At 51.8% G+C, this 21,919-nt stretch overlaps 9 protein-coding genes across 9 annotated transcripts; 7 read left to right on the top strand and 2 right to left on the bottom strand.

Moving 5' to 3' along the window:
• Positions 1 to 347: 347 nt before the first annotated feature.
• Positions 348 to 746, top strand: BO85DRAFT_3113 (uncharacterized protein). Its single transcript, XM_025655416.1, has one exon. The coding sequence runs from the start codon at positions 445 to 447 to the stop codon at positions 643 to 645; it is 201 nt and encodes a 66-aa protein (XP_025520506.1). The 5' UTR covers positions 348 to 444; the 3' UTR covers positions 646 to 746.
• A 1,171-nt stretch (positions 747 to 1,917) lies between these two features.
• Positions 1,918 to 2,764, bottom strand: BO85DRAFT_433201 (uncharacterized protein; the record flags this gene model as incomplete). The annotated part of the gene is made up of 5 exons (XM_025658413.1): positions 1,918 to 2,029; positions 2,138 to 2,184; positions 2,392 to 2,449; positions 2,507 to 2,636; positions 2,704 to 2,764. The coding sequence occupies 5 exons, from the start codon at positions 2,762 to 2,764 to the stop codon at positions 1,918 to 1,920; spliced, it is 408 nt and encodes a 135-aa protein (XP_025520505.1).
• A 363-nt stretch (positions 2,765 to 3,127) lies between these two features.
• BO85DRAFT_3086 (uncharacterized protein) lies at positions 3,128 to 8,065 on the top strand. Its single transcript, XM_025655410.1, has 3 exons — positions 3,128 to 4,517; positions 4,573 to 4,682; positions 4,752 to 8,065. The coding sequence occupies exons 1-3, from the start codon at positions 3,246 to 3,248 to the stop codon at positions 7,912 to 7,914; spliced, it is 4,545 nt and encodes a 1,514-aa protein (XP_025520504.1). The 5' UTR covers positions 3,128 to 3,245; the 3' UTR covers positions 7,915 to 8,065.
• Positions 8,066 to 9,285: 1,220 nt separating this feature from the next.
• BO85DRAFT_443921 (PP1-complex regulatory subunit GLC8) lies at positions 9,286 to 10,419 on the top strand. The gene is made up of 2 exons (XM_025658898.1): positions 9,286 to 10,183; positions 10,272 to 10,419. Exons 1-2 carry the CDS (start codon positions 9,384 to 9,386, stop codon positions 10,390 to 10,392), a joined length of 921 nt encoding a protein of 306 aa, XP_025520503.1. The 5' UTR covers positions 9,286 to 9,383; the 3' UTR covers positions 10,393 to 10,419.
• Positions 10,420 to 11,778: 1,359 nt separating this feature from the next.
• sfh5 (CRAL/TRIO domain protein) lies at positions 11,779 to 13,844 on the top strand. Its single transcript, XM_025658897.1, has 2 exons — positions 11,779 to 12,879; positions 12,948 to 13,844. Exons 1-2 carry the CDS (start codon positions 12,122 to 12,124, stop codon positions 13,600 to 13,602), a joined length of 1,413 nt encoding a protein of 470 aa, XP_025520502.1. The 5' UTR covers positions 11,779 to 12,121; the 3' UTR covers positions 13,603 to 13,844.
• A 191-nt stretch (positions 13,845 to 14,035) lies between these two features.
• On the top strand, positions 14,036 to 16,639 carry BO85DRAFT_409633 (terpene cyclase/mutase family protein). The gene is made up of 3 exons (XM_025657442.1): positions 14,036 to 14,915; positions 14,966 to 16,411; positions 16,465 to 16,639. Exons 1-3 carry the CDS (start codon positions 14,245 to 14,247, stop codon positions 16,553 to 16,555), a joined length of 2,208 nt encoding a protein of 735 aa, XP_025520501.1. The 5' UTR covers positions 14,036 to 14,244; the 3' UTR covers positions 16,556 to 16,639.
• A 131-nt stretch (positions 16,640 to 16,770) lies between these two features.
• Positions 16,771 to 18,722, top strand: BO85DRAFT_473300 (co-chaperone SGT1). The gene is made up of 2 exons (XM_025662616.1): positions 16,771 to 17,721; positions 17,790 to 18,722. The coding sequence occupies exons 1-2, from the start codon at positions 16,924 to 16,926 to the stop codon at positions 18,420 to 18,422; spliced, it is 1,431 nt and encodes a 476-aa protein (XP_025520500.1). The 5' UTR covers positions 16,771 to 16,923; the 3' UTR covers positions 18,423 to 18,722.
• On the bottom strand, positions 18,707 to 20,432 carry BO85DRAFT_3060 (PQ loop repeat protein). Its single transcript, XM_025655374.1, has 2 exons — positions 20,155 to 20,432; positions 18,707 to 20,096 (listed from the first exon to the last, which is right to left on the bottom strand). Exons 1-2 carry the CDS (start codon positions 20,208 to 20,210, stop codon positions 18,992 to 18,994), a joined length of 1,161 nt encoding a protein of 386 aa, XP_025520499.1. The 5' UTR covers positions 20,211 to 20,432; the 3' UTR covers positions 18,707 to 18,991.
• Positions 20,257 to 21,919, top strand: BO85DRAFT_2986 (putative SIR2 family histone deacetylase). Its single transcript, XM_025655327.1, has 2 exons — positions 20,257 to 20,549; positions 20,680 to 21,919. Exon 2 carries the CDS (start codon positions 20,709 to 20,711, stop codon positions 21,861 to 21,863), a length of 1,155 nt encoding a protein of 384 aa, XP_025520498.1. The 5' UTR covers positions 20,257 to 20,549; positions 20,680 to 20,708; the 3' UTR covers positions 21,864 to 21,919.

Below are 21,919 nucleotides of genomic sequence, written 5' to 3'. Positions count from 1 at the left end.
GAGATCCATCCATCCTATCGATTCAATGACTGGATGAACATGGGAGCTGAAGCGGGCAACAGCAATCCGAGGCATGGAAGCTGAAAAAAACGCGCTTACCTGCATCATGTAAATAAGATAGGAAATCAAAATTGAAAAGATTTTTTATATTTAACATTATATTTGGTTCGTTAACGGAATGTTGATTGATATTCCGGAATGGGTACTGTAGTGAGTGAGTGAATCATCATCATCCTCACCAGCTTCCATCTGCTGGTTGTGCTCTAAGCCCCAATTGGGACTAGAGGGGGGAACCCAGCTGGGCAAGTGGCAGATGAACACGTGCAGGTGGGGGGTTTGCTGGTTGTCGCGCCCGATGGGGCTTAGTGCCGCGGAGCCACAAATCAACTTTGGGACGGGAGGGACCGTCAACTTATTCTCTTACTAGATTAGTTAGTCTTGTTTATGATGAGGAGGAGGAGGAGGAGGAGGAGGAGAATTATGGATGGAAGGGGTTATTATTTGGGGGTTTCAAAGATGCAGTCAATCATCGTTATTAGTGAGTTGATCCGGAACATTTGCTTTGCTTTGCTTTGCTTTGCTTTGCTTTGCTTTGCTTTGCTTTGCTTTGCTTACTCTAATGGGGTTACGAAGAAAAGTGTCTGACCTGCAGGTTACCTTTTAGTTAGTACATACTAGCTAGCTAGACTTTCCATTTCAGTCCACCCACACTCCATCAAGTTCTTACTCATTCAGTCACCCTCCCCCTCGCCCTTCTTCCCCTCCCATGTACAGCTGATCAGTTCAGTAAAAGAGACGAGACACCCACAGACAGAAAGTGAGAGTGACAGAGAGTCCTGACCGAGGATGGGAAACAAGACCAGACAGGCTGAGCCCATAACTCTACTGACTAGTCGGGCCAACACAGTAAGGGGGGCGGCCAACAAATCAGTGGCTCCCGACGGAGGGTCCGTCATGCATGCATGCATTGCCAGCTCATCAAGGAATTTCTCGCTCTCTCGCTCTCTCGCTCTCTCTCTGTCTGTCTTGTCTCTCTTCGCGCCCTCTTGCTGTCCTCTTTTCTTCGTTCCGGGCGGAAGTTTAGTTCGTTCGGTAGGGGAGAGAAAAAGCTAAGGAAAAGGGAAAACAGTATCAGGATTAGTCCGGTTTCTCATCCGTTTCTCTGCTGTTTCGTTGGCCTGCTGGGGATCTGACCGGGTTTGCTTTCGTGTCTCGTCTACTCCGTACTATCTATCTATTTACTTACCACTACTACTACTTATCTTCCACACTCACTGATGGGGGTAATGTTTGAGGGTCAGTCGATATTTACAGGATGTTTGCTACTTACTTGACTTGATTTTAGTTGTTCAGGTGTTCCCCTCATAGCATAAGGGAATTTACTACTTACTTAGATACATACGTAAATTTACTGAATTCCCCAGACCGGGACAGGTCAGCCGTCTGGGCTGCAGAAACTGGATGGGAAGTAATGGAGAGTTAGTAAATAATGTACCTGCTCCCGCCCCGGTCCCCAAGCAAGGTACAAGTTGACGAATAAGTCAAAAAAGAGAAGAGAAAAAAAAATAAAAAGGAACTTATTTTCTTGCCTCACCCTGCAGCTTCATCGGTCCCTGCAAGCGGCCGATTCGAGTCACCGCCAACAAATCCACGCCTTCTTTCCTTTATCCAGCCGACCAGCCAGTCACACAGCCTGACCAACCACTCTTTTCCATCCTGCTCTGACTTGCTTTCCCTTTCGCCCCTCCCCTCCGGATCGTTCGATTTGCTGGCATCCGCTAGCCGTGTAGGAGTAATACTGCCAGCCCACGGGAGTTCCTCGTTAGTAACTGGACTTTGATTTTTAATTTTTCATTTTTCTTAACAATATTATTTTTTTTTTTTTTTCGTATTTCTTTTTTTTAGATTTTCTGATTATTATTCTGATATTTCTTTGAGGAGTGTCTGTCTGTGTCTGCATGTCATCCCGCCCACGGCCAAGTCAGCCAGTTGTCCCTCCCTTATCCGGACGAGGTCGGAGTTTATCAGCCTGTGAATCATTCAACTATTCCTATTCTACTACTATTCTTCCCTCATTCGAATCCCTCTTCTACTACTTTACTTATACTGTACTTATTTGGTAGCTGACTTGACTCACTGGCTATCCCACTGTTGGCCATTATTTGTTTCGGTGCTTAGTTTTTTCTTTATTTTTATTTTTATTATTATTATTTCCCACCTTCCTGGTATATGTCCCCGAAATAGTGTGTGGGAGTGGATTATATTTCTCCATTTTCTGCAATCTACCCCCCTCCATCAGTCGTCCTCATTATTGTTATTATCCTGCCCACTTTCATTCGTAGTATTGCTTCCACCATTACTACGTCTACTTACTACTACTTACCTACTTACCACCACCGCACACTCCATCACCCTCTGCTCCAACTTCCCCTCCCTCTCTCTTTTCTCTCTGCGTGTGTCTAGTTTTCCCACTTTGCCTTTTTTTTATTATTTTGACCCTTCTTACTCTTCAACTACTCTTTCTTCCTTCGTCCTTCTCTTCACCCACCTCAACCCTCTACCAATACCACCACCACCACCACCACCACCACCACTACTACCACCGTCCCCATCTTCTCGCCGTCCCCTCTCCCATCCTGGAGCTCTCCATCGTGTCCGCCATTCATCACCATCTGGATTCCCCCCATGAGGACCGAATCTCACCTACCGCCTCTCCTTTAGGAGGACCATGCGCTAGTGAGGGAGCTTCTCGCGCCGGGGGCATCTTGCAACCTCAGCTGTCTTCGTCTCGGCCTAGTGTCCAGGAGACGACTGCCCATGGCAACACCATGTTCGATGCCCAATCCGATGCTCTTTCATCCACCTTGGCTTATGTGACCTGTATGTGCGCGCACGGCTCTCTTTTTTTCCTTCTCTTCTTCTTCGATTCCGACTCTTTTCTGTCCCATGTTTTCGCTCTGTCTTCCTCCGTTTACTCCTTTCGGGTCATTTTGTGCGCGTCCACTTAATTGGCAAATTAATTTGCCGAATCGCCTGCCCCCCCTGTCCTACGCATCGATATTGGCTTTCTTCATGCGATCGATTGCTGTCCTTTCCCCAATAGTATAGCCACCCAGCCCGACTAACTACGTGCTAACGGCTCGGCCTTGTTTTCTGGCTCGTCAGGCTTGATTCCCTCATCCGTTCAGGCAACTACACCATGTGAGGCCGCGCCTCAATCTTCCACTCCGGTTGCGACTTCTAGCATGTCTCCCATGCTCTTTTCTCCCGACGCAATGGCGGGTCGCACCATAGGTGAGTCTGGCGACTTGGATCGCCCGATTTCGCGTGTCGCAAGCCCCGTCTGCTCCCAGGATGGACAATCCCAGGAAAACAACCATGGCGCCCTGCCTACGGAGCTGCCCAAGGTATCCTTTGAGGAGTTGGCCGTTCGTTATCGTCAAAATCATCATAATCAGAGTCGTCGGAAGACTTTGGAGCACCGTCTCCATGCCCTTAAGGTTTCAATGGGGATTTCGGCGCGCTTCGTCCGCGTCAGTTCAATCGTCCAACGAGGCTTGGTCGACCGCCTTAAACACGATGATAAGCCCAATTTTGTTGCTCTCTATCATACCCTGGTAGACCTCCAGGAATCGTGCGATTCCGCTTTCCGGCGCAACTTTCACCGGCAGGATCCGTTGGAAGAATGGTCGCCCATCCGCGAGTCCTCCGTGGACCGTTCCCCGGACTTTTTCCTTCAGTTGAGTCCCCAATCTAGGTCCGATCTTTTGGAAATTCTACATTTGGCCCGTACCGATCCTCAATTCATCTTGGAGAGGATAAGAGCCTTGACTCCTGGCCAACTGACGGCCTTGGTATCATCTGCGGGCGCTGCAAGCGATCCCAGTGAGATGTCATTCCCACCACCTGCATCCCGTTCCCGGACTCATGCCTCCTTTTCAAAGCGCTCTTCTGCCTCTTCCCTTAAAGATCGCGCCTTGACTTTTGAGCGTACGGATGCCCTGTCTACTCTGCTGTTCAACGTTTACGCGTCCCCATTGGATTCAGATGCCCCGGAAGCACAGCTCCGCTTGGATGTTTGGTCGTCCGTCTTTGCAAAACTTGTATCCGATGGCGGCATCAAGTACGATCCCCTACTCGGCCACATTTTAGGTTCCTGGGCCACAAACAGTGAATGGAAAGCGAAGCCCAAATTTGAGCTCTATCTCATGGATATCCTGCAAACCGGCGCATTTCTCCTGGAACATGTAGAAACTCCCCCTGGCATGAGTTTTGGTACAGAGCCTCCCGACCCCTTGAAGACCGATGTGGCCGAGGAATTTTTTGCTTCTGCAGTAGATGCATTGTTCCAGCTTTTGGATGACCCAGATGGAGGGCTTCCGCATGCGGTGATGCAATTGGGCAGTGCTATTTTGCAGAAACTCGAACGTCAGGACGGTCGTGACCGTTTCCTTGAGTTCTTGTTTGTCCAGTGGTTCTTTGCAAAATTCCTCTATAGCGCACTGACCTACCCTGAGGTATGAGAAGGCTCACCCAGACGTTTTAAAGCTCCTACTCTAACACTATGTCCAGGCACACGGTCTCTTGCTTGACTTCCATATCAGAAAAGATGCTAGAGAGAAGCTCCTCGGACAGGTCGGACTCCGTGCCTACTCGCAAGTCTTTGCCGTCCTTCATTCCATGTCCGTTGTCCCTTTGTCCAGTCACTACGTGAAGCCCTTATCTAGAGCATCCGCTAACGCACCTTGTAGGAACCACTATTCTATGGCTCGTCCCATGGTGAGAAGGCACGTTGAGAGCATGCTTTGCCGGTTCGACCATGCCGACCCTCGCAGGAACGTCTTCGGAATACAAACCTCTTCCCGCGCGACAGCTATCAGCAGCCGGGAATCGCCTGCTGCATTCTTGATGCTCTCCGCTGCTGACATCTTAACCCTGCTGAATGCTCTATTCCCTAGGACAACCGCTTCTACATGCAATTCCCCGCTCTCGTCTTCCGGGATGCCTTCCTCCCCTGCTGGTTCTTTGGCCGCTCGGTCAGATCGCTCTATAGCGTCTATCATTGAGCCAGGATTTTTCCGGCCTCCTTCCGATAACATGTCCATTCACGCCCTCCAGGACCAGAGATTATTTGCTTCTGACATGGCCTTTCTGTCGCTACCGGAGAATTGCATGAGCCGCAATGCTGACAGGATCCGCTTCGAGTTGTCAGATCTAAGCGAGCCTGATGGTCGTGCAACTCTGGAACCACCTGCAGCTGAAGAATGGACCATCTTCTCCATGAGCCGAAATGGAAGATGCTTGACCTGGGGTCTTTTCCCCGATAATGGCCCGTCCAGTTTCCCGGAGCACGATTCTGTGGACGACGTTCAGTCCACCACCTTGGGAATGGAAGACAACTCTGAAGCTCTCCAAACAGCCATTGTGAAACTGATTCAAGATAACCCCGCCGATGATGCTGCAGAGTATGGTTTCATAGATACTTATGACGTATCCCAAGAAGCCCATGTATCCCTAAAGCAAAAGTTCGATAGGGCCATGGAACACTGCCATCATGACTCTGATTTCATCGGGGCCCACTACTGGTGGAATGCCGGCCGACAGCTTGTCCGCAGCGTTGCAAACTCTCCCTCTCGACGCGTCGACGACTCGTGGATCCTCGAGCCCATGCATGCATCGTGTGTCCGCTCACTCGCTACCTCACGGGCGGTTATTGAACGGTGTGAAACTGATCTCGTTGCCCTCAACAGGCATGTGCAACGGGTGCAGAGATCCGTAAAGGACTTGATGGCCACTGCGGCTAAGCTTCGAGACAAAATGTGGTACATGACTGATGTAAAGCACTCGATGAGGTACGAAGATGCCAAACATGTCGCGCTGGCATTGAAGACTATGATCTACTCTGCTCGCCTCTACAGACAAGCACCAAGCGATGGCCGGTCTCGCAGCAGCATGAGACCCTTCGGAAACTCCCTTCTTCAGAAACCAGAGTTGCAAGTCATGAATATCATGAAGGCACCGAGCAGTCAAGGCGGTCCCAACAAGCTGTCGGACGAGCAGGTGGACTTGATTCGCAAATGGCTCTCTCACAACAACATCGACAATTTCTGCAAAGGTGAGGAGCGAATCCACCGGTTCTGCTACGAGGTAAAGACAAGCATCAATCGACTCGTTGGCGAGACCATGGCCGAAACCCCGGTGCTGTGGTCCAGCGAACTGTATCACAAAGAGCGGGCCATGTACGAGGGCTCCAGTAACCGAAGCTTCCTAAGCCTCTCCTCAAGCATGCGACCGTTCAATATCTCCAGTGAAGACACGCCACATGCCTCGCCAGTCCACGGGACTACTACTCGTCCATCAGACACTTCAAGGTTTACGCAGGACCTACCTCCGCTGAGCTCCAAGTCCTCTTTCCAGAGTCTGATGTCCGATAAGTGGAAAATCCCTCGGGAGCCCTCAATCACAGACGCCTCTTCAATCGGCGGCGGGTCCCCAGGAAGGGCTGCCTCAACTACTACCGGCGATTCGTTCAGCACATTCTGGTCAACACCACAACCGGCACACTATGCACCAAGTGCTTCCAGCCTATATTCCCGACCCCCCTCTATGTTCAGCGATAACGGTGTCCAGCCGTCACGTCGCAATGATCGCAAAACGCAGAGCAAAGGAGCTTTCTTGGATGGCCTGAAACAGACCCTGACGAGCTTGCTCTTGAGTGACTTAGGCTCCCCGGTGTGGAGCTGTGGAAGTGAGACAGACGCTTGGTTTGGAAATGCACTGGAACAGAAAAGAATCCGAACCCAGATGAAGAAACGCGCGCGCATCCAGCAATTTTACACCGAGTGTGATGAGCGATTTGTTCATCATTCTCTCCAGCGCACACCGTCGGACCGTCGGAGAAGCAGATCGCTGGAGTCTGCAGATCGATCAACAACCGGGGATGCCGAGACACCGTCTGCATCTGCCGCTGCCAACTCTATGCAGTCAGATGAAACGCAGCGCTTCTCGTATGGTACTGTCTTTCGACGCCTCATAGAAGTCTTCTCGCGACATGGGAACCCATTTATCAAGCTGAAGGCGTTGCGGGATCTGCGGGCGCTTGTTGTTGCATCTTTGAACTCCGATAACGATGATGCAATCCCATTCAGTGCAACTGAGCCGCCCTCCTGCCCGCGAGGTCGCACTCCCGGGCTTCAGAACAAGAGAAGCGCCCGTCATAGCTTCTCCGAGTCTGATGCCAAGCGGACTCACGCCCAGGAATCCTCTCATACACCGACGACTCCTGCGGCCGAGTCTGTCATTTTCGACTCCCGGCCCTCTGATTATTGTGCACCCACCGAGAATCAGATTGTGGATGCTCTTCGCAGCCTCCTCCTTGAAGTGAAGCCGAAGACCCTTTTCCGTGACTTGCAGTTCATCTCAGCCTTTGTTCCTTCGGAGACGTTAAACAAGTCTGACAGCGGGACTGCATTTCTACAGTTTGGCTTGGCGGCGCTGAGTCTCAAGGACGAGATCTGCAATAGCATGGTCGAAATCGCCGATAACATTGTATCTCAAGAATTCAGCCGGCGCCATCCGCCTGGCTACGACCATACACCCCGGCCTGGGCACGCCCTCGAGGATGCTGCGGGCATGTGGATCATCACTGCCAAGGAAGGCAATCCAGTTGCCCAGCGGGAACTGGCCATTCTTTACCTTACCCACCCTGAACTCCTCCCGCGGGTAACCCTACCACTCACACTGCTGCGAGACACATTTAAGGCTGAAATGATGTACCGCCGCGACAAGGATTCCAAGTCTGACCCGCAGAGCATGTGCCTGGCACTGCACTGGATGCAGTTGTCGGCCAATGGCGGGGATGAACTTGCGCGCAACCGACTTCGGGAGCGGGAGGAGTTCGAGTCTATTGCATAAATCCTTTTTTCTTTTTTTGCAGTTCTACTCATACTCAGTACTTTCCTTACTTTCGATTCGTTTCTTTCTTTTATTGCTTGCGAGCATGTGCTTGTGATCATCTTTAGGACTTATATCTTTTTTCCTTCTCACCCCTTTCTAAGATATTGATACCATTCACGACCTGCCGATTTTTGGCATCCGGCGCGGGTCTACTTACGCAACTAATCCTGGTGCAGACGCGCAGATCTATTGCTATCCTGTTTGACAGATCTGGATGGACGGTGTTCTCCCCGGTTTCCCCTTGGCTGTTGTATTTTGCTATGCTACTCTTCTGCGGGATGTCCTTCGTCTTTCACGGAGCTGGGCAGGGTCATGAGATTCCCCTATACACTTACACCTCTTTTTTGTGCTTGGGGCGGCATTCTGCTATTCGATCACTTGTTCGTCTACCATTTTGTTTCTTTGGTTTTGTTTATTTTGTCATGCTGGTGAGTCGTCGCATCTTTACGGGGGACGAAGGAATCGGGCTCTTGGAGTTCTATCGCATACCGGGACAAGGACGGGAGTGTAGAAACGCTTTGTAGTTCGTTAGCATCTCGGACCGCAACTGGAGGGACGCAGGGAAACCCGGTCCACCAGGGTTCAGAATACAAGCAGCTTTATGCAACGTTGATGGGGTCAGGTAGTCAGGTAGCAACCACGTAGTGGGTCGGGAGTCGACAGTCGATCTCGGACAGTTTGAGAGGTGAGGTGAAGAAGGGAAAGTAGCACAACAGATCCCCTCGGATGCTTGCGACGTCATCGACGGGCAGCCCCACGTGCCAGGTCACGGCTGGCTGTCTGTTTGCATTTACTTCTAACGCTCCTTCTGTCTCTTTCTATGTTTCTGTTACAAGAACTGTCAACCCAACTGAAGCATCTCCTGGTCGCCTTACTCTCTGACTCCTTTTGCCTCTTGCTCCTTTACCCCTTTCGTACCCCTCCCTGTTCTTGCTAGGCAAAGACAGAAAGAGAAAGTGAATCGAGCCACCAGGTAATCATCAGATCCAGCTAAACCGCGCGAACGTGATTCATCATCAGCAACCGTGCCACCGCCCTCATTTGTCGGGCTCATCGCCAGAGGCTGAGGAATCCCACCCCCGCCTCATCCAGGCCTCCTTCCTGTGTTTCTTGTCGCCAGCTCAGCCTCAGCTACTTACTGCCTTTCCCTTCGGGCACTTGCAGCTGACTATCTCATTGAATTTTCTCTTTCCCTTAGCTCATTTAATTTCTTTCGGGTCGCATTTATTGCGCATCTGATCCGCTTTCTTATCTTTTTTCCCCTTTCTTTCCGCTTTTCCCCTCCTTCAATTTTCTCATACTTTATTTTCCTTCTACAGCGGTCGCTGCTGTTTACTTTACCAACTTTCTATCTTATTTCATCTATACATCTCGACTACCCGATTTGATCTCGGTGCGCTTGGCGATCATGTCTCACCATATGGAGGATGCACACAAGCGACCCAAGGGTAAACAAGCCTCTTGCGATCATCCCTGTTCTACGCCTGGTCGCTAATCGGACAGCAGGTATCTTGAAGAACTCCAGCTCTCACGTTCCTCAGGTCGCGCAGCATGCTCACGCTACTCTGACGATCCCTTCGACCTCGGCCGACTCTACGGACACCAAGGAAATCACGCTTCAGAACACCCTTCAGAATGCCGGTCGGCGTCGGTCGTCATCCAACACTCGCCCCGGGTCTTCGTCGCGACGACAGTCTCTTGCCAGCATCCACGGTCATCACGACGAGTCTTCGCCTCGCCTGAAGTGGGACGAAGCCAACCTGTATCTGACTGAGCAGGAGAAGACGGCCAAGATGAAGATCGATGAACCGAAGACTCCCTATGCGCCGCGCTATGACCCCGCCGAGGATGAAGACGAGCTGGCGGGTGAGGAAAGTCTGATTGATGCGCAAGAGGTGGTGGTGGACGAACTGGACAAGACGAAGAAGGCGCACAAGAAGGCGATCGCAGAGGATGATATTCCGGAGTTGGAGCTGGGCGAGGCTGAGGAGTATGGCGGTGATGCGCACATGGGAGATGCGGATCGGATCGTGCGCGAACGAAGCCTGAGCAATGACTCACATCGGGGCGGGAAGCACGTTGTAGTCGGGGCTGGCGAGTTGAATGGCGAGACGGAGTCTGGTGGAGATACGTTGATGACGGCGGGCGAAGCCGAGGAAAAGCATCGCCAGTTCGAGCAGCATCGGAAGAAGCACTATGAGATGCGGAACATTAAGGAGCTCCTTGCGTAAGTTGGCCCCCTCGTTTTCCAGAATGGGGCTGTGGAATTTGTCATGGTGTCTGGTATACTGACGGGGTTTCTGTTGGTTTGGTAGTCACCCGGAAGAGCTTGAGGACGAAATGGACGAAGATGAAGACGAGGGGGACAGCTCGAGCGCCGCGGTGCCGCCCCCGATGCCTAGGATTCCGGAGCGATTTCTAAATGGAGGAAAGTGAGGTTGCGAAAGGATGGACGGACAGAGAGAGACACTAAAATTACTTCTACCCGAGAAGGACTTACGACGGGAAGAGGTAAAACCGGAAAATGGGTGGAGGGAGGGACTAGCTGATTCTTTGCTGCATTAAACGGACTCTGTATATTCCCCAGCGTTGTTGTTTGGTCATGATGGGACGGACTTGTATGTATCTATGGGAAGTATTCTGCTTTTTACTTTAATTTTCTTTCTTCTTTTGCAAGCTGATGTGGATTTGTCGGCTCTTTGAGACTCATAGCGATTGATGGGTTGATTGATTGATAGACGAGTGAGATGAAATGAAATGAACCCGGGGGGGGGGAGTTATGGATTATTGACACGTCTTGTTTTATGACTAGATAGATACTAAGTACTCCGTAGTAAAATGAGTCACGTAGTTAGTTGAGTGTCAGGGGGAACCGAAACAATCCACCCGAAGCAGGGAGAGTTCCAGACTGTTGTTTGTCTGACCTGCTAACAGGCCAGGGGGGGACTTCGTCATCCTTCGCGTCAAAAAATAGCAACCATCGAATACTATGACGAGAAAATACAAACCAAAATACAGAAAATACAATTTAGCAAAGAAAAATGCACCAATACCATCAAGAGAAAAGGTGATAAGTAGTAAGTATTATGTACTAGTGAGTAAGTGAGTTAGAGCACGCGCCTCTTCGCTAAACCCTCGGGCTGGGCTGTCAAATCATCCGACCGACCACCTGAGACAAGGAAAGAACAATAATAGTATCAATCAAGGAAGAAAAGAAAATTTTACCAAGAGTTGGCATACCCTCGAGTACTTTACCCGGTGCCTTGCATGTCATCTTGGAGGGAAGTGAGTGGATGATGAGGTGTGTGTGTGATCAGTCACCGCATGCTGTAGCCTGTCAGGGGGGCGCATCATATCCTCGTCTCTCTCTCTCTCTCTCAGTCTCTCAGTCTCTCTCCTGAAACATCCTTGCAGGCCCACTTCAAAAGATTCAGGAGGATGGGATGGATCACTTTGTTCCTATCTAGTACGTCGCTACTCTAGTTAGTTGGTTGCTATTTCTGAGTCACTTGGTGGTGTGCCTTTTTCACTTACTACTACTTCCCCCAAGTCAATAGATCAGATGTTGAATAAAGTTATAAGGTTTGTTGTTGTCTATCTATTTATCTACTTAGTAGTGAAAGAGTCATGTATGAGATTGTCAACCATGGGATGATGATGATGGATCCCATGTTTGTTTGTTTGTTTGAAATTTAAACTCTCTGTGGATCTGGTCTGAACTGATAGATAAAAATAATGATAATAATAATAATAGTTGTCTGTCTTGTCTGATCGCCGTTTGAAACCTCCTAATTGAAATTAACGGCCGCTGCAGCAATTAATTAATTAATCCTCTGCTGCCTCTGATTGGATTGCACGCCTTTTTTCTGTGCTTTCTTAGCTTCTCGTCTCGTCTTTGCCTGCTTCTGTCGCTTCGCTTCGTTTCTTTCTTGTTTCTCTCTCTCTCGTGTTTTCTCCTCTTCCCCTTCTCTTCCTCTTCTCCTTCTTTCTCTCTTTCTTTCTCCCCATACTGTGTGCTAATTTCACGGCTGTCATTGGAAAAGCCCATCCCACTTTCGCATCCGCAATTCCCATACATTCTTTTAATTTCATTTCCTCCCCCCCTCTCTACTCTTATCTTCATTTAATCAACTACTACCAATAATAACATCCAACTACATACATCATGGCCGATCAACCCGAAAAGACCGCCGCCGCCGCTCCTGCTGCCCCCGAGGCGCAACCTCCCACCACCACCACTACTGAGTCTGCGGTTTCCGAATCCCAGCCTCAGCCCGAAGTCGAACAGAAAGTCGAGCCTGTGACGACAGGAGAAGAAGCTGCTTCTCCTGCCCCCGCTGCCGCTGCCACGGAACCTCCCGTGACGGAACCCGCTCCCGCTCCCGCCCAGGAGGCCCCCGAAGATAAGAAGGAAGAAGCCAAGGAAGAGACCAAGGAGACCAAGACTGAGGAACCCAAGGAGGAGCAAAAGGCGGATGAGCCCAAGGCTGAGCCAAAGGCCGAAGAAGCAAAGAAGGAGGAGGAACAAAAGCCCGCTCAGCCCGAGTATCTGGCCAAGAACCCGGCCCTCAGCCAGTTCTTCGATCGTCTGTCGGCCATTCTCTCCTCCACTGGCTACAATGAGATGTGGGGTGTCACCCTCAAGGACTCCTCGGATGTCCCCACCGTCAACATTCTCATCAAGTTCCTGCGCGCCAACGAGGGTAACGTCAAGCTGGCCGAGGAGCAGCTCACCAAGGCCCTGCAATGGCGCAAGGAGATGAACCCCCTCGCCCTGACCGAGGGCCGCTACAGTGCTGAGCGCTATGGTGGTCTGGGCTATGTCACCAAGTACCCGGAGGCCAATGGCAAGGAGGTCATTGTCACGTGGAATGTCTATGGTAATGTCAAGTCTATTGATCAGACCTTTGGCGATGTGGATGGGTAAGTGCGGCTGCTGTTGCTACCTTTTTACTGTGATTGATGGAGGACTCATATCTAACTGTCACTAGATTCATCAAGTGGCGTGTCGCACTCATGGAACTCGCTGTCAAGGACCTGAAGCTGAGCGAGGCGACGACCGTGATCGACTACGACGGCGAGGACCCGTACCAGATGCTCCAGGTCCACGACTACCAGAACGTCAGCTTCCTCCGCCTGAACCCCACCATCAAGGCGGCCAGCAAGAAGACCATCGAGGTGTTCTCCATGGCCTACCCCGAGCTGCTGCGGGAGAAGTTCTTCGTTAACGTGCCTGCCATTATGGGCTGGATGTTCGCTGCCATGAAGGTCTTCCTCAGCAAGAACACCACCCGCAAGTTCCACCCCATCTCCAATGGTGCCAACCTGGCCCGCGAGTTCCCTTCCCTGAAGGAGAAGTTCCCCAAGACCTACGGTGGTAACGGCGCGACCCTCGAGGAGGATGCGTTCACGGTCAACCTTGAGAAGGCCCAGCCTGCTCCGGAAGCCCCCAAGGAGGAGGCTAAGGAGGAGCCCAAGCAGGAGCAGACCGAGGCCCCTAAGGAAGAGGCCAAGGCAGAACCGGCTGAGGCTCCCAAGGAAGAGGTGAAGGAGGAAGCCAAGACAGAGCAGCCGGCGGCTGAGGAGCCCACCAAGGCAGAGACTGCAGTGACGGCCCAGGAGGCGCCCGCCGCGGAAGCCAAATAAAAGCAAGCAAGAGGCGTAATTCACGCCTGGTCGGGATGAGGCCAGGATCACTGATCACTTTAATTTACGGTAATGGATGGGACAGGTTGGATTGATACCCGGGGGAATCGGTAGAATGATTTCCGTGTCGTTTTGCGTACTTGATACCTCTCGATAGTGTGTGTGCTTTATGTTCTGGGATTGATGGGGGTGCAGAGGCACTAGATAGTAATAATTAATGTAACAGGTCATATAGCCTCCGATTTAAAGTTACGACGTTTCTGTCGCGTGGAACGTTATTTCATGCGTTCCTGCATGCCGCAGGACTTAATCGTATTAAACACCGTATTTCTGCCTATTTATGCTGATCGCCAGCCAGGCACCCCTGATGACTCAGCAGACAATGTCCCTCATTTCCTGCACCAACAAAACACTCAGCTGCACAACTAAGACTGCACGAACAACAGGCAGCAAATAACCTTCGGGCAAGGGAGATTTAGTGTGTTGTTCTTCCCTTCTCCTCTCGAGTGTGGTTGTATCCTATAAACCACCCCTCTCACTATCCCTCTCCACCAATTCCAATTCTGCCATTCTTCCACCCTTTTTCTATCCCCCCCAATATTATAATAATAATAAGAATAAGTGTACAACAACCCCATCACAATGTCGGGACCTCACATCGGCCTGTGGAGAACTCCCGCCCAAGGCCATCTCACTCCCGACGCCAACGGCGATCTCAAAACCGACTACACGCGCTGGCGTCTCCGCGACGACCGCGGCCGCCAAACCTGGCACTACCTGGAATCCGACGCCGAAAACGAGCAATGGCCTCAATCCATCGCAGATAAGTATTTCCTGGGTCTGCCCACGGGACTTCCCGAGCTCCCTAAACCCCAGACGCCCCTGCAATGCGCCGAGAACGGGCTGGAGTTCTTCTCCAAGTTGCAGCTGGAGCCGGGGAACTGGGCGTGCGAGTATGGTGGGCCCATGTTCTTGCTGCCTGTCTTGATTATCACGTATTATGTTACCAACACGCCTATTCCGCCGGAGTATGCTACCGAGATTAAGCGCTATTTATTCGCTAGGCAGCATCCGGAGGATGGTGGGTGGGGGTTGCATATTGAAGCTCATAGTTCGGTGTTTGGTACTTGTATGAATTATGTTACGTTGAGGTTAGTGGGTGTGAGTGAGGAGGATCCGAGGATGGTGAAGGCTAGGGGTTTGTTGCATCGGTTTGGGGGTGCTATTTATGGGCCTCATTGGGCTAAGTTCTCGCTGGCTGTCTTGGGTGTTATGGATTGGGAGTGTGTCAATCCGGTGCCGCCGGAGATTTGGTGAGTTTCTTTCTTGTCTGTTCTAGTGGATGGGTTGCTGATTCTAGCAGGCTACTTCCTGACTGGGTGCCGTTTGCGCCGTGGCGCTGGTGGGTTCATATTCGTCAGGTCTTCTTGCCCATGTCGTATTTGTGGTCGAAGAGGTTCTCGCATCCGTTGGACCCTCTCACCAAGCAGCTGCGGCAGGAGCTGTATACCCAGCCGTATGACTCGATTGACTTTGCGGCGCATCGCAACTCAATCCACAAGGCGGACAATTACTACCCCAAGACGTGGCTGCTGAATACCTTGAACTCTCTGCTCGTCAACATCTGGAACCCGTACCTTCGTCTCCCTGCCATTGTGCGTCGCGCGGAGGAGTGGACGTGGGAGTTGGTGCGCATGGAGGACGAGAATACCGACTACGCCGGTCTGGGGCCCGTGAGCAACCCGTTCAACATGATTGTGTGCTACGAGCATGACGGTCCGGACAGCTACTCGGTCCGTCGCCACCGCGAACGGCTGCACGACTACATGTGGATGAAGGACGAGGGCATGCTGATGAACGGCACCAACGGCGTCCAGGTGTGGGATACAGCCTTTATCACGCAGAGTATCGTGGTGGCTGGCTTTGGCGATGACCCGAAATGGCGGCCCATGCTCACCAAAGCCCTGGAGTTTCTGGAAGACCATCAGCTGCGCGAGAACGTGCCGGACCAGGAGAAATGCTACCGTCAGCACCGCAAGGGCGCCTGGCCATTCAGCAACAAGACGCAGGGATACACGGTCAGTGACTGCACTGCCGAGGGACTGCGCTCGACCATCCAGCTGCAGGAGATGCACAACTTCCCGAAACTCATCTCGGAGGAGCGGTTGAAGGACAGCGTCGACTGTCTGCTCCTGATGCAGAACCCTACTGGTGGGTTCACCGAGTACGAAACCACACGGGCATCCGAGAAGGTGGAGTGGCTCAACGCAGCCGAGGTATTCGGTGGAATCATGATCGGATACGACTATCCCGAGTGCACGACCGCGTCCGTCACCGCGCTCTCCCTCTTCAGCAAGTACTATCCGAACTACCGGGCCGCGGAGATCAAGACCGCCAAGGAAAAGGCCGTGCGGTACATCAAGCGGGTGCAGCGCGCCGACGGCAGCTGGTACGGATCGTGGGGCATCTGCTTCACGTACGCGGCGATGTTTGCGCTGGAGAGTCTGGCCAGCATCGGAGAGACGTACGAGACGAGCGCGGACTCCCGACGCGGATGCGAGTTTCTCATCTCGAAGCAGAAGGAGGACGGCGGCTGGGGCGAGTCATACCTCAGCAGCGAGAAGCACGTCTATGTGCAGCACGAGAAGTCGCAGGTCGTGCAGACCGCATGGGCCAGTCTGGCGCTGATGGAGGCCGGGTATCCGCATAAGGAGCCGCTGCGAAAAGCAATGCAGCTGCTGATGTCGCGGCAGCAGGCCAACGGCGAGTGGTTGCAGGAGTCGATTGAGGGAGTGTTTAACCAATCTTGGTGAGTAGACCTGATCGTAACTTGAGAGAGAGCTATGTACTAACGAGTGACAGCATGATTTCGTACCCCAACTATAAGTTGTACTGGCCGATCCGGGCGTTGGGATTGTATGCGCGCAAGTTTGGCAATGAGGAGTTGGTCTGATTGCAGCAGACTTTTCTATGAGTATATGTATTACTAGCTACTACTACTACTTTCTCTACTAATTGATAATATGGTTCAAGTATACTATGTTATGATGTTTATAGTTGATCTGGACAGTATAAGTATAGTATATGTGTAGCCAATCACGTGGATGCTCCGCTCCCCGCATCTCCAAAGAAGATCATCGAACCTTGTTTCGATTCCATTCACCTCACCTGCACTTTCACTTTCACTAATTCCTTATTCTCTTCGGATATTCCCTTATAAACAACAACAAGCCTCACTTTCCACACATCTCACACTCACCTCCTACATAACCACATACCTACCCACCCACTTCACCCACCTAACAAACACAACACCACAAAATGAACGCCGCCTCTCTCGGCGACAGCGCTCTCCAATCCTCCGACCCCACCACCGCAACGCTGCACTACACCACGGCCCTCCTCACGCACCCCCGATCGCCCAGCTACTTCATCAAGCGCTCCACCGCCTTCTCACGCCTAAAGCCGACGCCGAATCTCCCCGCCGCGCTGCGCGATGCCGAGTCCGCTGTGCTTCTTGCCCGCGAGCGGGGTAAACGCGAGTTGATCGTCGAGGCGCAGCTGCGCAGAGCTATTGTCTTGTTTCTCATGGGAAGGTATGTGGCTGCCGAGGGGGTGGTGGGGGTGGTGGAGCGGATGGTGGGGTTGGATAAGGAGGGGTGTAATGGGGATAAGGATGAGGATAAGGAGGAGAAGGTGAGGAGGGCGATGGGGGGTGCATCTTCTGCTGGGAAGGGTGTTGAGGCGGAGGTGAGGATTTGGGGGGCGAAAATTAGGGCGAAGGTTAAGGGGAATGGGGATGAGGAGGGGGAGAAGGTGGAGGAGGTTCCGGTGGGGGTTAAGGTGCCTGGGGAGAAGGAGTTGAGGGCGCAGTTGGAGGAGTTGAGGAAGGGTAAGAGTAAGATTGGGAGTGTTAGTGATGAGAAGGAGGGTCAGAAGGTTGAGGATAAGGCTGAGAAGGTGGCAGAGGAGAAAGCCGAGGTTAAGGAAGCTCAGCAGCAGCAGCAGCAAGTCAAGGTCCGTCATGAATGGTACCAGTCCGGAGAGACGGTTGTCGTGACGTTGTACGTGAAAGGCGTGCCTAAGGATAAAGTGGCCATTGAGCTGAAAGAGGACTCGGTATGTATTCCCCCCTACCTCTCCAATCACCTAGATCTTATCATACATGATGCTAATTCAATTCATAGACATCCCTCCAATTCCCCCTCCCCTCCGGCGCCGAATACGACTTCACCCTCGACCCGCTCTTCGCCCCCATCGACCCCTCCACCTCCAAGGTCTCCGTCTTCTCCACCAAGATCGAAATCTCCCTGCGCAAGAAAGTCCCAGGCCAGAAATGGAGCGCCCTGGAATCCTCCTCCTCCTCCACCGGACTTACTACTCCCCAGCCAGTTACAACTACACCCATCACCACTACCACTACCACACAAATCAAACCACAAGCCCAGGGCCCATCATACCCTACCTCCTCCCGCCACGGCGCCAAAGACTGGGATAAGCTTGCTTCAACCCTAACCCAGAAGTCGAAGAAGAAGGACAAACCCAAGAAGAATAAAGACGCGACGACTAAGGCAGAAGGCAAAGGAGAAGAAGAAGATGATGATGATGATGAACAAGCATCCGACACCGAATCCATCAACTCGGACTTCGGAGGCGGCGATGCCGTCGATGGGTTCTTCAAGAAACTCTACGCTAATGCGGACCCGGATACTCGTCGCGCTATGGTGAAGAGTTATGTGGAGAGTCAGGGGACTTCGTTGAGTACGAATTGGGATGAGGTTGGTCAGGGGCCGGTTAAGGTTAGGCCGCCTAGTGAGTGATTTCTTTCTTTTTATACTTCTGTTCTGGAAGGATAGAATGGAGGAATAAGGAAGAAGGGGGGAAGAGAAATGGGGATTGCGAATTGCAAGCGTGGAGTTTTATTTTCAAGGGTCTACTTACTATCCATGTTGTGGGTGCATGTGGGTGGTGTTTATGGTTTGATTTCTTCTTCTCTTTGTTTTCTTAGCTTAGCTTAGTTAGCTTAGTTCTGCTCTGCTTGTAATGGTAATCTTGTTTGAGATTGAGACTGTGGTAGAAGCAAGTATAGTATGAAATAATACTACTATATACATGAAGAACCCCCAATCCAGTCAACACGCCAATTAATGAGCAAAGTAGTAAAGACTAGCATAGTCATAGCAACCTGGCCATATAGCAAGTAAGCAAGCAAGTGCTTTTATGATAATTCAATTCAATCAATCATTCCCCAACCACCAACACCAACACCAACACCAATCCATCTTTATGTCTTCCCAGAGACATAAATCAAGAATAAAATAATAATAAAAAAATAAGAAATAAAAAAAAAACAGAAGAAGAGATCTTATAAGCAACAGCAAGTGGGTTTTCATCTCGCCTCTGCATCCACCTCACTTCCATTTCCATCCTGATACAAGAAGAACTGGATGAAAATACACATATCCAACAATAACGTGCCAAAGCTTCCAATCAACCAAGACAAATTGACCAGGATATACCGACCATACAGCGACGCCAGTTCATCAGATCGACACCGACCATGGTGTCGGCGTTGACACACAGGGGAATACGCCAGGATGGAAAGTACGTAGGTCAGATTACCGATACAGGCGAAGAGGAAGAAGAGTAAGGATACCCCGTCTGTTGACTTGCGGCGGTAGTTGAGGAGGATCTGGGGCAGACGGGATCCGAGGTATAGCACTGCGCAGAGGTAGCCGAAGACTTGGCCTAGGGTGTCCATTTTCAGGTCGTCGGTGCTGTCTTTGCGCTTGTTGTTGTTGTTATTGTTGTCTGAGGAAAGTGATGACTGCTGGCTGATGTACCAGCCTAGAATGCCGGCGGCACAGACGAGGATGATGGCCGAGCCGTTGAAGAAGGTCGCTTGAAGCATGGTCAGAGTTCGAGGGGGACGGGGTTGCTTGGCTGGTTCGACGAGGGGAGTCGCTGGGGAGAGGTGAGTTCCGTCGACGGTTGTGTGAAGGAATGAAGAGGCGGAGTGACGGCGATGGGCGAGCAAGGGTTGGTGATGAGGGGTGATTGTTGCCGATGATGCTGGGCTGCGAGCGTCCAGAGGAGCCTGGTAAGAGGCACTGCGGCGTTTGGAGGAAAGCAACGCGGTGTGCTCTGTGGGTTTCCGAGGCACGACAGGAGAGGGAATCTCCGTGTCCTCGTCGTAGGCATCTGTCGTGATGGGAGATGCAGGCCGCGGCGGCGTGGATGGCTCGTCGCGCAGGGTAAATCCCCGGTAGTAGAAGCATTGAGCTAGGAGCACCACATCGGCTAGGGTGTAGTACACTGCGAGAATGATCATGGTTGGCAGCACGCCCTGCAGGACGGCGCCCAGGATGTTGAACACATCGCCGGCAAGCCAGACGATGAGGAAAAGAAGCGACAGGCCATCAGCGGAGCCGCGACGGAAATTTTCGATGATCTGTGGAGAGAAGACAACAACCCAGCACGCAATCGAGATGGATCTATGTCGGTGGTCAATATCGAAACGTCCAATTCTCCTCTAGTCTGGCATAACCATACCCACATATGCCACTCAGTGCCTCTAGATCTATATTGCCGGTGACTGCGGGAAACATGTCCGGGCTGTGCGAACGAGAGAGCGATTGGGCGTTTCCCCAATCAATGCTCTACTCTATAGTCTAAACAGAAAGCGGCAAGCAAAATCGGTCGACAGCAAACAAAGACGCGTTGATGGAATGAAGCAGATGGCCGGCGATGACGTTCGCAGAGTCTGCGAAGGGTGCAGATCACGTGGGGCGATCCGGGGTAGCTCCTCTCAGTCTAGACCAAGAATGGACACTCAGATCGACTGCTTCCACTTTTCTTCTTCCTGGTAACGCTTTGTTCCTTGTCTCGACGACAATATCCTGCATCATCTATTCTGGTCTTCTGACCAGTCAGTGCCATCCGATTTAGTAAATTCATCCCCCGTGTAGACCTACCATTCACTTCATCCTTCTTGGGACTGCGTACGTCATGTGATTGATTAGTCAAGCCGTGACGTCGGTCATCAACCATCGCCCATCTGAACCAATTCTCTTGCAGCTTCAACCTCCCTCAATCATGTGGCTTCAATGACTGCTCCAGCAATTCGGATTCCCTTCACGGGCCCTCTACCTCCGCCGATTATTGTCCCTCCGTCCGCACGCACGGTCGCAGGTGCCATTGATGCGCTCTTAACCTTTTTGACGGCCCCTCCGTCGCCGCATCTGCGCGGCGTTGATGTAGGCAGGCATTCCCAGACGGTGCTCTTGACAGGCGCTGGCATCTCGGTAGCTTCAGGCTTATCCGACTATCGGGGGGAGAATGGCACGTACATCACAAACAAGACGTATCGACCGATCTACTACCACGAGTTCGTCGCTCGCCATGAGTTTCGCAAGCGATATTGGGCGCGGAGCTTCATTGGGTGGCCGGGACTCCTGAAGGCGAAGCCAAATTCGACGCACTGGGCTATAAAAGACATTGGTACGAAAGGCTATATTAGTTCAGTGGTGACCCAAAATGTCGACTCCTTCCATTCTGTCGCACATCCCGAGCTGCCCACTCTCGAACTCCATGGCTACTTACGTTCTGCGGTCTGCATCAATTGTCGAACTGAAGTTCCGCGGGACGAATTTCAGCAGTCGCTTGAGAGACTCAACCCTGCCTGGGCAGAGTTTCTCAAGAAAATGGTCGATATTGGTGCGCTGAATGCGGACAACCCTGAGGAGCAGAGACGGAGGGGCTTGAAAATCAACCCGGATGGCGATGTAGATTTACCAGAAGCCCCTTACTCGACCTTTCGGTATCCAGCATGTCCAACCTGTTTGGAAAAGCCACCCCGGCTGCAAGACGGGTCCCAATCCCGGGTGGAGGTAGAGCGAGATGGGGCTTGGCTTCCAATTTCTACAGCGGGAATTCTGAAGCCGGCGGTTATTATGTTTGGAGAGAATATCGACCCAGCCGTCAAGGTGGGTGCAGAAGAGGCCATCGACGATGCGGGCAGACTCCTTGTCCTGGGCAGTAGTCTCGCCACATACTCAGCATGGCGCCTAGTGGAACGGGCCTATAAGCGAGGGATGCCAATCGGCATCATCAATATAGGAGGTGTCCGGAATGAGTCGATCCTCTTTAGCAAGGCGGAGCAAGAAACGGAGGCTGTATGCCGGCATGTCCGTTGCAGTCTCCCGTCCCAGGACATTCTAGGCCCTGTGGCAGCACAACTGCCTTCACTTACTCGTCATTAGTGTCTTTGTATAGATTAAAGAGGATGTGATGTATAGATGACGGTGAGCTGTATGAC

This window comes from Aspergillus piperis (assembly GCF_003184755.1).
Source record: "Aspergillus piperis CBS 112811 unplaced genomic scaffold BO85scaffold_1, whole genome shotgun sequence".
Classification (NCBI taxonomy): domain Eukaryota; kingdom Fungi; phylum Ascomycota; class Eurotiomycetes; order Eurotiales; family Aspergillaceae; genus Aspergillus; species Aspergillus piperis.
The sequence above is the reverse complement of the archived record's forward strand: the minus strand, read 5'-3'. Positions and strand labels throughout refer to the sequence as shown.